The sequence below is a fragment of the Chelonia mydas genome, chromosome 2, assembly GCF_015237465.2.
Source record: "Chelonia mydas isolate rCheMyd1 chromosome 2, rCheMyd1.pri.v2, whole genome shotgun sequence".
Classification (NCBI taxonomy): Eukaryota; Metazoa; Chordata; order Testudines; family Cheloniidae; genus Chelonia; species Chelonia mydas.
Genome location: NC_057850.1, coordinates 233,169,017 through 233,183,503, shown reverse-complemented (window position 1 = coordinate 233,183,503; position 14,487 = coordinate 233,169,017). Strand labels below are relative to the sequence as shown.

At 44.5% G+C, this 14,487-nt stretch overlaps 1 protein-coding gene across 1 annotated transcript in view; it reads right to left on the bottom strand.

The window, feature by feature from the left end:
• CCDC7 (coiled-coil domain containing 7) overlaps window positions 1-14,487 on the bottom strand; it is a 340,456-nt gene that overhangs the window by 167,786 nt on the left and 158,183 nt on the right. The window contains 1 exon segment of the mRNA XM_043538840.1: window positions 6,887-6,966. Coding sequence (XP_043394775.1) covers window positions 6,887-6,966 — 80 coding nt within the window.

The following is a 14,487-nucleotide window of genomic DNA, read 5'->3' as shown; positions in this document are numbered from 1 at the left end:
CTCTTTGGTTAGCTGCATCCATTACTAGGGAATTGGGCTGTGGATGAGAGAAAAGGAAGTCCATCCCCTTCATGGGGACACAGTATTTCCTGTCTGCTCACATGCATGTCAGTGGAATGGTTGCCAGCGTTTGCCCGACTGTTTCTGCCTGTTTCATCAGTGCTTTCTTGATAGGTAGTGCTATTTTCAAATGAAGAATTGTGAAGAATTTCAAGGAGTTTGTGCTGGGTTTCAGCCACTTCCTCAAGTGGAGTGTCCTGGCTTTGCACCACATGTCTGAACAGCTCCTGGAACTACTTAAAATCAGCAGCAGCAGGCGGCGAGGCATTATGCCTTGTCAGGCTATGATGAGGAGTTATGAGCAGGTGAAATGTCCTGTTCTGTGTCCTTGTCCCTATCCTCCCTCACATCCTCTGTCACTTCTGAGGTCTCAGGTGGGGAGGCTGTTGTTGATCATATGTGTCTTATCTGAGGAGTGGGAGGTCTGTGATAATGTGCACTGTAGGCCTCCCATTGTGGCCATTGCATGGGGAAAGACATGGGTGGGCACATCCATGGTTGCCCATACCAGTGCTGCATGTCTCGAGCAATTTGGTCCCTCAATCTCATGGGTCCCAACAGTGGTTTGGTTCCGCTCGGTGAGGAATGGTGTGAGGAAAAGTCACCCTTCTCTTTGTCATCATCCTCATCACTGGAGAATGGTGGGGCAATGGGAGAATCCAGCTGTTCCGGTGCCATCTGTATTGGTGAACCAGCAGTACCGAGGAGCAATGAGCCTGGAGCGGAGGACACCATCATATCGGCATGATGTGTCAATTGGCATGGTGCTGTGGGTTTCAGTACTGTGCCATTGATGCCAACGTTTTTGATGGTACCAGGGTTGGTGCTGACTGTTTGTGCAGTGGCTTGACCTGGTGCTGACGGCGCCATCTTTGATTTCTCTGTCAGTGCTGATGAGGTTGTTGGCATGGGCAGTGGAGGCATCACCATTGGTGATGGTTTCGGTGCCGTCTCTAACTGGCGTCGTCGGTACTGAAGAGGAGGAGGTTGGCTTATGTTTGCCTCTCGACTCCCTATCTTTGCCAGCAAAGGCCCCGTGCGGGCGGTGCCGGAGGTGCCTGGTGTCTCGAAGGTGCTTAACCTTGGTGTGGTCGGCACAGAGGATAGCGACCTTGCAGGAGACTTTCTTTTTCAGCGATTCTCTCTGTGGCAAGGACGTAGCTTGTTTCCTTGTTCTCTTTGAGAAGCAAGCTTTCATTGTGTCTGATGAGGTTCTCAGAGAGTCCCCTGTTGAGGGGTTCTGTTGTCTGGGATCAGAGTCGGGTTGGAAGGATTTCTCCGTTAGTATTAGTTTTAAGTGGAGGTCTTTATCTCACTTAGTTCTGGCTTTCAAGTTGCTGCAGTGAGTGCATGGACACAGAGTGAATGTTCATCCAAGATAGTTCCTGTAGAGACACTGCCTATGTCTTTTAAAACCTGCTGATCCACGCATGTTTGTATGGGAGTTCTGATGTCTCCTCTATGGACCCTAGTGGTCTGAGGGAAACTTTAACGAATTAACAAAATGGTGCGGTTGGGTCTTTTTTTCCTAAATATGAAACTGACTAAACTAGCTATGAACTGAAACTGAAATTCTAACTATTTCTAACAATTTTCTAGGTTTGTCACGGACACCACTACAGAGCTCCACCTCAGGCTGAGGATGGTTGCGAAGGAACTGAGGGTCTCGGGGTGCAAATGTGCTAGATGAGGTGCCAATAGCACCGCAAGACAACTACTATGCATGCAAGACCCAGATGGACCCTGCCATTGAAAATCTCAGATCAACGGTGCTGGGACGCACCGACACCTGAAGTGGAGCACCCACAGGGACATCACTCCAAGAAGAACATTAATTTTCAAAAATGAAGCTTCAAAGGAACTACCTAAGGCAGGGTGTCCAAACTTTTGAGGGTGACACCCCACCTTATCCCTGTCTGCACCCCCCCCACACCCTCCCCAGAGCCAGGAGTGGGGCCGCTACTGCAAGGAGGGGGTGGAAACAAGGACAAGGGTAAGGGGGTAGAGGCTGGGGCTGCAGATGGGTGTGGGTCTGGGGCTGTGGCCAGGGGCCGAGGCTGGGATGGGAGTAGAGCCGCATCTGGGCAGCGGTGGGGGCTGGCAGACAGGCCCGCAGCCAGGTGTGGCTCTGCTCCCAGCCTCGGCCCCAGGCCAGGAGCGAAGCCGCAGCCACTAGCCAAGTCTCACTGAAGCTGGGCATGGGCCCAGGCCCGGGGCCAGGAGCTGGGGAAGGGACGGGCTGGGTAGCACTCCCTCCCCACCGCCGTGGGGGCTGGTCCTGGCCCTGGCCCTGCCACCCCCCCCCCCAGACATTCCCCCACACCCCCTAGGGGGGCATGCCCCACAGTTTGAGGACCTCTGACCTTAGGAGTACTATAAGACAAGAGGGACTTTGTGAATTGGGAATGTTATCCAATTAAAACAAGCGATCCAGGAAAATGAACCTACAACAGATAACTGACTAGTTTGCAGAACGAAAGGCATGCAAAATATGATTCAGATGGGTGAGTAGAAAACTTTAGTATTGCTGGCGAATACTGTTTCACAGATGCTAACATGAAGTATAGGACATTTGAATTAGCATGTTTGATGTATATAAATAAGCATTACACTCATTACATTTGAGGGAAAGGTCCCACAAAAAAAACCCAGAAAACAAACAAACAAACAAAAACTTTCAATGGGGTCATCTTTCTATTCCTCGGCCACTGTTCTCCCCCTTACCTGCAATTACCTACTCTGCCTGTGCAACAAATACAGACTTGTGCATATTATTTGAGTTTTACACCCAAAGCTTAGGAGAGGCAGGATGGTCCAATGGTTAGGGCCCTAGCCAAGGATTTAAGAGACCTGGATTCAATTCCCTGCTCTGCCACAGACTTTTTGTACGACTTTAGGGTATGTCTAAATGATGAGTTGGTGAGCAGGAAGCTGGGGTGCAAATCTACAGAGCTCCTGTATGTGGCACTGAATTCCAATTTATTAAGAGAAAAATATAAAATAGTCATTTGTTATTTACGGAATAAGGACATTCAGTTCTTCATAGTTTTTAGTTTTCCAAATCCCATTTTTAAAATTATGCACCTACCACACTTCTAGGTACCTTGACACAAATTACAAGGAAGTGAAGCTAAGGCTGAAAGTATATATGAGTAAAATACCTTACAGGGATGTTGTAATTCTCTCAAAAACAAGCATAAGAAATCCAGGACATTCAGAGTTAACGTTAAAAACTTAAAAGAAACTGAAACTTGCTAGTGTCATAAATATAAAGGGAAGGGTAACCACCTTTCTGTATACAGTGCTATAAAATCCCTCCTGGCCAGAGGCAAAACCCTTTCACCTGTAAAGGGTTAAGAAGCTAAGGTAACCTCGCTGGCACCTAACCTAAAATGACCAATGAGGGGACAAGATACTTTCAAATCTGGAGGGGGGGGGACAAAGGGTTCTGTCTGTGTGATGCTTTTGCTGGGAACAGATCAGGAATGCAGCCTTACAACTCCTGTAAAGTTAGTAAGTAATCTAGCTGGAACATGCGTTAGATTTTCTTTTGTTTAAATGGCTGGTAAAATAAGCGGTGCCTTTTTGTAACTTAAGGTTTTGCCTAGAGGGATTCTCTATGTTTTTAATCTGATTACCCTGTAAGGTATTTACCATCCTGATTTTACACAGGTGATTCCTTTTCTTTAATTCAAATTCTTCTTTTAAAGAACCTGATTTATTTTTCATTGTTCTTAAGATCCAAGTGTTCACCTGTACCAATTGGTGAGAATTCTTATCAAGCCTTCCCCAGGAAAGGGGGTGTAGGGCTTGGGGGGATATTTTGGGGTAAGATGCCTCCAAGTGGACTCTTTTCCTGTTCTTTGTTTAAAACGCTTGGTGTTGGCAGTATACAGTTCAAGGACAAGGCAAAGTTTGTACCTTGGGGAAGTTTTTAACCTAAGCTGGTAACAATAAACTTAGGGGGTCTTTCATGCAGGTCCCCAGATCTGTACCCTAGAGTTCAGAGTGGGGAAGGAACCTTGACAGCTAGGTATGAAAATTAAGGGATCCAAAAAACCATAATGCTGTCCTGTAGTGATACCTGGCAATAAACATATGATTGCAATTATAGTGTGGGGTTTTGTTTTGTTTTTCCAATTTTTGTAAACCCAGATAAGATAGAACTGAGTTTTAAAGACATTGTCAATATTTTTCTTTGCCCCCACTCCCACTGATAAAGTCAGGAATTTATAATGCTTGTTTTAGGAATAATTACAATATCCTTGTAATGTATTTTACCTTAAATTATAAATATTGTTAATCTGAATTCCATTTTAATATCGTTTTTCTCTGGGAATTTCCTTGAATATTTTTAATTACTACAATTGGCATATAGGAACACTAAACAAGAAACCCAAAGAGAATGTTACCACGTGCGTTACCTAGGGAGGTGGTGGAATCTTCTTCCTTAGATATTTTTAAGGTCAGGCTTGACAAAGCCCTGGGTGGGATGATTTAGTTGGGGATTGGTCCTGCTTTGAGCAGGGGGTTGGACTAGATGACCTCCTGAGGTCCCTTCCAACCCTGATATTCTATGAAAGTTCTAATGATTTGAAGATATGTAGGGTAAAGACCCCTCAGTACTGCATACTACTTATATACGGAAAATGACAATGCCATAAACCTCACTACAGGGGTGGATAGCACCAGAGTGCATGGTGCCAACATGTCCAGTGCTGATGCACTCTGTGTTGAAGCAAGTGATACCACAGAGATCAGTATCAAAGGGGTTGGTGCTGCAACAGTTGGCACTTGGAACACTACCCTGAAAGTTCTAGTATCAGTATAAGAGGCAGTTAATTTTTATTTCCATGAGGGTGTCAGAGTGCTGGTACTGTGCTTCCTGAGAGCTCCAGCAGTACCCATCTTGGGTCATGAAGTCTCCTTCATAGGATTGGTGAGGTGACTTAGACTTTCATTTTACTGGGAATTCCCAATGGGGATCTGCTCCTGCTGTCTGTGACTTTTTCAGTCCTACCCAGTCTGCAGTCTTCAAAGATGGGGACTGGGAGCTAGTGGATCCAGAAATCACAGAGGCATTTCTGAACTGAGGTTGAATTTGTCGAAGCAGGTTGCATGGAGAGTCTATAAAACTAGCTGAAGGCATACCTCTCTTTCCTTCAAAGTTCTTTTAGCAAAGGATTTATACACAAAACACTGATGATATGACCTTCCCCCAAGGCAAAAAAGGCATCTGGTGTGCCTATTATTGATTGGTATCGTCATCTCAGAAAAGAGGCAATATTTAAAGCCAGGTGACTAAAGGATGAAACATCCCTTAACCCTGATATCAGGAAGAAGTTCCTGATGAGAGAGAGAGAAAAAAAAGAAGATAGGTAAGTGTAGCAAAGCAACGACTCACTAGTGCAGCGCCTCCTGCTGGTCGTCTGGGAATTAGCTCTTTTCCAGGGTACGGCGCGCCCTCTGCAAGCCGGTGTCTCACCTGCTGCTGGACCTGTGTCCCTCCCAGACCCTGGTGCCCTTTACCTCAGGGTTCTGCCCCCGCAGTGCCCCCACTCTCTAGGTCTCCTCTCCCAGGGGAACCCCCAACCCTCTAAACTCACCTTGCCTCAGTGGCTACTGCCAGTTGTCATCTAGCCCCCTTTCACTGGGGCAGATTGCAGTCTGTAATGGCCACTCAACATTGGCAATGGGTTAGGACCAGCTGCCTCAGCCTATTCCCAGGCTGCACCTCTGTAGACCCCATACCTTTGTAGGCCTTCACCAAGACCTGCATGTTTTCCAGGCAGGAGCTCCCTAGCTCCCTTTGCCCTTCCCCAGCACTGCTCTGCTTCAGGTACCTTGCTCTCAGACAGCTAGCCCTTCCCACTCCAGGGCTAGAGTGAGACTTCTCCAGCTCCTGGCCCACAGCCCTCTTATCAGGGCCAGCTTGGGCCTGATTGGCATGGCCCCAGCTGTGGCTGCTTCCCCAATCGGCCTAGCTTGGCTGCTTTTAACCCCTGTTCTCCAGGAGTGGGGCAGCCGCCCCACTACAGTAAGCCATCACAAACTTGCCAAAGTGAAAACTATTCTTAGTAAAATTATTCCTAACTAACCCTAATATATAAAACAATCCACAAAAGTCTCTGTAAAATTGTGTTGAGACACTGACATTTTGGAGCTTCTCACAGCCATGGCAGTTGGGCCAATACAACCCTTTATGTCATCAGTACAGGATCACAAGGACACTTAGGGGATTACATAGCCCCATCAAACTCTGCTTGTCAAAAGAGTCCAATCTTGAGCACCTGAGAAGGGGTGGGGCATATACATCAAGGATGGAATATATATGGACAATACATCTCAAAGAAGAAATGCCTCATACTAACAAAATTCAATATTTCTTGCATTTCATTTACAGAAAAAAATCTCAATGCATACATAACAATGCCAAAATCCTTAATGCCACAACTCAGACCACTAGTAGTATGGGTTAGAAGTGAGCTAAACAACATTTTGGTTATTGCAGACAAATGACCACACAAAGCATCCCACTTTGTCCTGAATTCCTATATATATATATATAATTACCACTATAGCTTTTAAAAATTGAACGAGCTTTGCTCAGGCTAACTGTCAGCCAGTGTATCACGCTCTTCTCTAATCTGCAAGAAAGAAGTAGAGAAGATTTTCCCCCTGTTTTAGACTCCATATATGTTTATGTTAGTTACAAAGTCAGAATACTCACACTGACCATTTCAAATCCATAACAAAAAAGCAGGAATTAAGTGTTAAAATATTGTAGGGCATCAAACTGTAATTTTCATTCATTTTGTATCCCTACCTTTTTCTCATTACATTTCCTTTTTTTGTTTCTGCAGCTTTCTTAGGTTTAGTAGATTCTTGGGGATCTAATTTCAAAGGCTGTAAGAAAATTATATTATAATTAGAATACAAAAATTGTCAATTGGCAACAAAATGCATAGTATCTCACCTGGGAAATAATCCGTTTTACTTAATTATATATACCTTTTCTGTTGGCAAAACTATTTATTCAGGGTACAATTATTTGTTACTGGTTTAGCTCTGATAATGTCCTTGGTACTGAACAAGATGTAAATATCAAGACAGTCCCTGGCCTGAAGAACTTAAAATCTAGAAGAGAAGCACAAAATGATAAAATGCACTGAGTCATTTTAGATAACTTTTAAAAGATCTTACTCTGACCAGATTGATATTTTTGTTAACATGAAAGCTTGGGGCACTGAGACTCAGAGGTTGATCCATGAATGGAGAGCTGCCTGGGAGAAAAAAAGGCACAAAGCCAGGATATGAGAAGGAAGCAGTTGATGCAGGAGCATCAACACATCATAAAATGAATGAAGAGGAATGCAGATATCTATGTCAGGCAGAGTTGTGCAGGGCCTTATAGACAAGAATAAGTTAAACATTGACATGGTGGGCAAAGGGAAATGAATGAGGCATCCCAAATGGAGGGGTGAAATAGTCCAACCAGCAAGGACCACACTTCTGGCTGCTGTGTTTTCGACATTTTGGAATGAGCAATATGGATAACGGAAAGGTCACATAGGAGAAAGTAAAGTAATTAAAGCAAGAGCAAACTAGTACATGCAATGAAGGTTATTTACCTGTGACTGAGGTTCTTTAAGATGGACTCTCACATTCTTGGAATTACGTGCCAACTGATGCAGATGAACAGTGGGACTTTCTGTTAGCAGTGTCTGTTAGAGAATTGGAGCATTCAGGTGCCACCTCCCACCCCTCAGCTCAGCATTCAACCAAGTTCTCAGGACAGGGTTATAAAAGTGGGTGCTGCAGCAGTTGCCATCTCAGTTCCTTCCAGCACTAATGCAGAGCAAAGATTAATTACGACTCTGAAGAAGGGGGGAAGGAGAGCAGAAAGTGTGAATATGCAGAATCCATCTCAAAAAACCTCGGTTACAGGTAAGTATCCTTAATTCCGTTCTCAAGTGTCCTCTGAACATTCCCACTTTTAGGATAGTTTGGTAGGCAGTCTACAGAAGAATGGGTGGAAGGACAAGATGTCCTAAATAATTAAAGATTGGAAGTCTGCCCTGCCTATTAAGCATCATACGTAGCAGCTATGTCTTATGTGTAATGTTTAAAGTGTGTATTGAGCTCCATGTGGTGCTTTATAAATTTCAATTAATGAAACATGTCTCAAACATGCTGTAGAATAGGGGTCAGCAGCCTTTGGCACATGGCCCAACAGGGTAATCTGCTGGCGAACCGTGGCCACTGAGAGCTGCGGGGGGAAAAGGGAGGGTGTGCCTGCGGACGGTCAATGTAAACAAAATGTCTCATGGCCCGCCAGCGGATTACCCTGATGGGCCATGTGCCGAAGGTTGCCAACTCCTGCTGTAGAAGTAGTGACTGCTCTGGTAGAATATGTTTTAATAACAGGAGTACGAGATCGTCAAACATTCTTATAACCCTCTTCTTTAAATTGTCTGACCTATCTAGATAAAATTTGAGCAGAAACAGTTTTACCCTTACAATTATCCATACAGGAAGTAAACAGCTTATGTGAAGTCCTAAAGATCTTGATTCTATCTAGATAGTAAGATAAAATGTCAAACAGTTTATATGCCAGTTCCAAAGAGAGTTTGTCTTTCTTTTGAAAAGTTCCTGATATGCTTTAAAATCAACCCCCAATGAGAGTGTGAAAGTTTCCTCCAGCGAGTGTAGAGAAAAAACTCTGAGTGAAGAAGGTTCATCTTGCATCTCTTCGTCCTCTTCCCAGGAGCTAGACTGTTGAGGTTCTGATATCAGCTGAGGTGCCGGATGACTGTGGTGTATCCTCATGGTTCATCTGAGAGTCTGAATGGAGTCTCTGACAGAAGTTGAAAAATGACTGGTCAGTTTTCAATACTGAAACTAGCGGGCCCAGTACATCCAAGGTTGAAATCCATAGGGATAGGGCTTATTAGCTCACAGTGGTTGTCCCCAGAGTAAAAAGATTAGATCTTGAGATTTCTCGCATGTATTGTGTCTGCAGAGCAACATTTTATAAATGCAATTAAAGGTCCATAAGCCATTTCAAGGACTCCTCTGTGACATGGTAGATATCATACATTTCACCTTTGAATCCATATTTACAACACTGCATTATGAAATGTTCCATGGCTTTGATGTTTTCACCGCAGTCCCACAAAGCAGAGTCTTTGATTTTCCACTGGTGCATGAAGTAGCTGCAGCTTCCAATGCTGAAGACTACTCAGAACTTCCCATCTGGCAGGTTATTGACAACATGCCCCCAAAATAATTAAAATCGCAAAAAACACTATGGACCACCTCATGTTTCTGGATCCAGCCATGGAAGGGCAAAGTGCCTGGATGTCATCAACTGTTCCAAACAAGCACATTATTACTGACACAAAAAGTCACCCTTCCAGTTTCAGCCTGCCACACAGACTTTGGATCACAAAACTGCATCTGAACAGGTCTTGAGCTAACACCATGAAAGTGAGATCCTTAGCGCACTTAATTTGTCTTTTGATTTGAGATGGAGTGGGCATCAATGGGCTATGATCTGATGACTGATTCCTGCTAGGCACTTGAGAAGATGAAGAATCCACAAAAAGAATGACAAGAGACTGATGGCTGTACTGACGTTTTTGAAGCAGACTGCCCATCATGTTTATGTGTATGGGAGTACCCTTCGTTGCTCTAATGGCGATTTAGATTCAATTGAAAAAGGAGAATAGTTCAACAGAGGAAACTATAATTCAAGAGTTATCCTGATGTCTGCTGCTTCTCTGAAGAAGAGTGCTGAAGAAGTTCCCAGTGCCTCAGTTGTAAGGGGCGGGGGGGGAGGGGGAAGAGTACCAAATTGCCTTCCACCCCTTATCAGGAGGATATGCTTTCAGTGCCTTACACTGAGGCTAAAATCTTTGATGCTGCCTGGATCAAGGAACGAGGCTGCTGACATCCTAGTGCTGAAGCATCTGACTGTGCTAGATACATTTAGATTGTTGCCATAGTACCATGGAAGCTTGAGCCATGCAAGTTTTCTTCAATCCTTTAAGGCTTGGAGCTGAAGTAGAGGCATATCCCTCCAGTACTGCATAGTATAAAGGGAAATCATGCCTCACCAATCTACTAGAATTCTTTGAGGGGGTCAACAAGCATGTGGACAAGGAGGATCCAGTGGATATAGTGTACTTAAATTTTCAGAAAGCCTTTGACAAGTCCTTCACCAAAGGCTCTTAAGCAAAGTGAGCTGTCAGGGGATAAGAGGGAAGGTCCTCTCATGGATTGGTAACTGGTTAAAAGATAGGAAACAAGGAATAGGAATAAATGGTCATTTTTCAGAATGGAGAGATAAATAGTGGTGTACCTCAGGCGTCTCTACTGGGATCAGTCCTATTCAAAATATTCATAAATGATCTGGAAAAAGGGGTAAACAGTGAGGTGGCAAAATTTGCAGAGGATACAAAACTACTCAAGATAGTTAAGTCCCAAACAGACTGCAAAAAGCTACAAAAGGATCTCACAAAACTGGGTGACTGGGCAACAAAATGGCAGATGAAATTCGATGTTGATCAATGCAAAGTAATGCACACTGGAAAATATAATCCCAACCATACATATAAAATGATGGGGTCTAAATTAAGTGTTATTACTCAGGTGAAGTTTCTCCAGATTGGATCAAGAACCCGGCCGTCATCCTGTGAGAGCAGGTCTGCCAGGAGTCGGAGAGTTTGTGGGGTGCATACCATGTGAGGCAAATAAGGGTATCAAGTCTGTCTGGGCCACGTCAGAGCTATTAGTATGACTTTGGCTTTGTCAACATGTATCTTGTGTATAATCTGCCAGAGCAGCAGTATTGGAGGGAATGCATAAAGGAGAGATGTGTCCCATCCGATTAGGAAGGTGTCCCATAGTGATTGGGGTCCCAGCCCTGCCCTCGAGCAAAAGTGAGGGCATTTGTGATTTTGTGCTGTCATGAATAGGTCGATGCAGGGAAAGCCCCATCATTGGAATATGGGTTATAGGACTCCTTTGTTCAGCTCACATTCATGGTCCTGTAAGAATTGCCTGCTCAATGTGTCCACAGTCGTGTTCTGGCAGCCGGGGAGATAGGAAGCTGAGATGTTGCTATAGCTTATGCACCAGTTCCACAACTTCATGACCTCAGTGCATAGGGAGTGGAAGCAAGCTCCTACCTGTTGACTTATATAGAACATGCAGACAATGTTGTCAGTCATCGCGCATATTGTTTTGTTCTTTATCATTGGAAGGAAATGGTGGCACATGTTGAAGACTGTGCATAGTCCTAGTAAGTTGATGAGTAGCTGTGTAGTTGGGTCTCCATATATGACCATATTCCTTGGATCATATGGTGGTTCAGGTGGGAGCCCCAGCCTATCAATGAGGCATCTGTTGTTATTCTTAATAATGGTGGATTCTGGTGAAAAGAGTGGGTGGCAGTGTTAGGCTTCTGCTCAGTTTGTGCTTGCTCGGTACGTACACTGAATTCAGCCAGCCTTGTAGGCAGTGCATATGTAGTCTCGCATGCTTTATCATGAAAGTGGTGGCCGCCATGTGACCTAATAGCTGTAGATATGTTCATGCCAATATTCATGGGCTGGTCATGAATACCGAGATACGGTTGGTCAGTGTTATGAATGCCCTGGCCTCTTTGGAGTTGAGGTGCACCCCAATGAAGTCCGATTGTTTTACCGGAACTAGGATTTATTTTTGTTCATTTATTTGTAGCCCTAGTTCTCAGAAGAGAGTAATAGTCCTCCAAATGATGTCCATTGCTTCTGTCATAAATATAAAGGGAAGGGTAAACCTCTTTAAAATTCCTCCTGGCCAGAGGAAAAATCCTCTCACCTGTAAAGGGTTAAGAAGCTAAAGGTAACCTTGCTGGCACCTGACCAAAATGACCAATGAGGAGACAAGATACTTTCAAAAGCTGGGAGGAGGGAGAGAAACAGGGGGTCTGTGTCTGTCGGTATGCTGCTTTTGCCGGGGATAGAACAGGAATGGAGTCTTAGAACTTTTAGTAAGTAATCTAGCTAGGTATGTGTTAGATTATGATTTCTTTAAATGGCTGAGAAAAGAACTGTGCTGAATAGAATGACTATTTCTGTCTGTGTGTCTTTTTAGTAACTTAAGGTTTTGCCTAGAGGGATTCTCTATGTTTTGAATCTAATTACCCTGTAAGGTATCTACCATCCTGATTTTACAGAGGTGATTCCTTTACTTCTATTTACTTCTATTTCTATTAAAAGTCTTCTTGTAAGAAAACTGAATGCTTTTTCATTGTTCTCAGATCCAAGGGTTTGGGTCTGTGGTCACCTATGCAAATTGGTGAGGATTTTTACCAAACCTTTCCCAGGAAGTGGGGTGCAAGGGTTGGGAGGATTTTGGGGGGAAAGACGTGTCCAAACTACGTTTCCCAGTAAACCCAGTTAGAGTTTGGTGGTGGCAGTGGATATTCCAAGGGCAAAGGATAAAATTAATTTGTACCTTGGGGAAGTTTTAACCTAAGCTGGTAAAAGTAAGCTTAGGAGGTTTTCATGCAGGTCCCCACATCTGTACCCTAGCGTTCAGAGTGGGGGAGGAACCTTGACAGCTTCTAACGGGGTAGGCCTTTTTAGTAAACAGTTGTCTAGACATGGGAAAATCATTATCCCTTGTTTGCATAAGGATGTGGCTACTACCGCAAGGGTTTTGGAGAAGACTCCCAGGGGGATGGAAAGGCTGAATGATAAGACTCTGTATTGGTAGTGGTGCATCCCCACTTTGAACCGGAGGAATTGTCTGTAAACAGGATGCATGGTGATGTGGAAGTAGGCATCTTGCAGGTCTTTCCAACACTGGTATTATTGTGGCCCAGGTGACCATTTTGAATTTTTGGGCCCGTATGAGCTTGTTGAGCTTTTGGAGATCTAGAATGGGTCTCCATCCTCCGTTCTTCTTCTGGGTTAAGTAGTAATGGGAGTAGAAACCCTTCCCCCTGTGCTGTGGAGGAACTAGTTCCATGGCACCTGTATAAGACGCTCTACTTCTTGCTGTAGCAGGTACCCGTGAGAAGGGTCCCTGAAGAGGGACAGGGCGGGGGGTAGGCTTGGTGGGCAGGAGGTAAAAGGGATGATGTAGCCTGATCTTACAATCTCTAGAACACATTGATCTGTAGTTATTGCTGCCCAGACATGGTAAAAAGGGCATAATCAGTGACCAAAGATCTGGGTAGCATTTGGTAATCACACCATCTGGTGAGGGAGGTTGTTCAGACCCTCAACCAAATTTTCAAATTTGTTGTTTGGTCGATGTTGATTGTGACACTGAGGATCGAGTAGGAGACGCTCTGCATCTCTGTGGTCACTGCCTAGGTCTTTGGGGTTCATATTGACGTTGCTGTTGTTGTTGGAACGGGGTGTCTCTGACTTGTTGATAAGGCTGGTACCATCTCCATTTCATGGCTGATGTGTATATATACCGAGAGTATGGAGGGTAGCTTGGGAATCTTTCATCAAGTGGAGGACCTCATCCATTTTGACAGAGAAAAGCTTTTCTCTGTCAACTGGGAGATCCTCCACCTTCACTTGGAGATCTTTTGGAATCCCTGAAGATTGCAGCCATGAAGCTCTATGCATCACTATGGCTGTGCTTGTTGTTCATGCCACTGTGTCTTCTACATCCAGGGAGGCTTGTAGTGCCATTCTGGCAACCAGCTGTCACTCAGTCAGTGTGTTCTCTGGGAGGTCATTAATAAAGTTGTTCAGTTTGCCGTAATTATCATGATCATATTTGGCTAGGAGCGCACTGTAATTGGCAACTCGCCATAGAATAGATCTTCCAACTAAAGTAGTTGAGTCCCTTGTACTTCTTGACCTGTATTGTGGTTTGTTTGCCTCGTTGGTTTGCGGCCTCTACTGCTAGTGAACTGGGTGGCGGATGGGAAAAAAGGGAAATCTATATCCTTGGCCAACACATAGTACTTCCTGTCTGCCTTCTTGCATGTCAGTGGTACAGTTGCTGGCATTTGCCAGACTGTCTCCACTGGTTCCATAATGGCTTCATTTGTGGGTAATGCTATTTTGGAAGATGATGATGTCTATAGAATTTGGAGGAGGTTGTGCTGGGTATCCTGCACCTCCTCAAGTAGAATTTCCTGACTCTGGGCTACCCTTTTCAACAGTTCTTGGAACTGATTGAAATTGTCACCCATGATGGGAGGTGGGGGCATTATACCTTCATCTGGTGATGAAGAAGAATTATGTGCAAGTGATGCTAATCATGCTCGATACCCTCTTCCCTCTCATTCCGTTTCCTCCTGGGCTTCTGAGGTTTCCAATGTGGAAGATGGTGGTGGTGATCTAATTTCACCTCTGGATGGAGTTTATGGTCTGGTATAATGAGCTCTGTACGCTGCCCATGGGTCCCAAG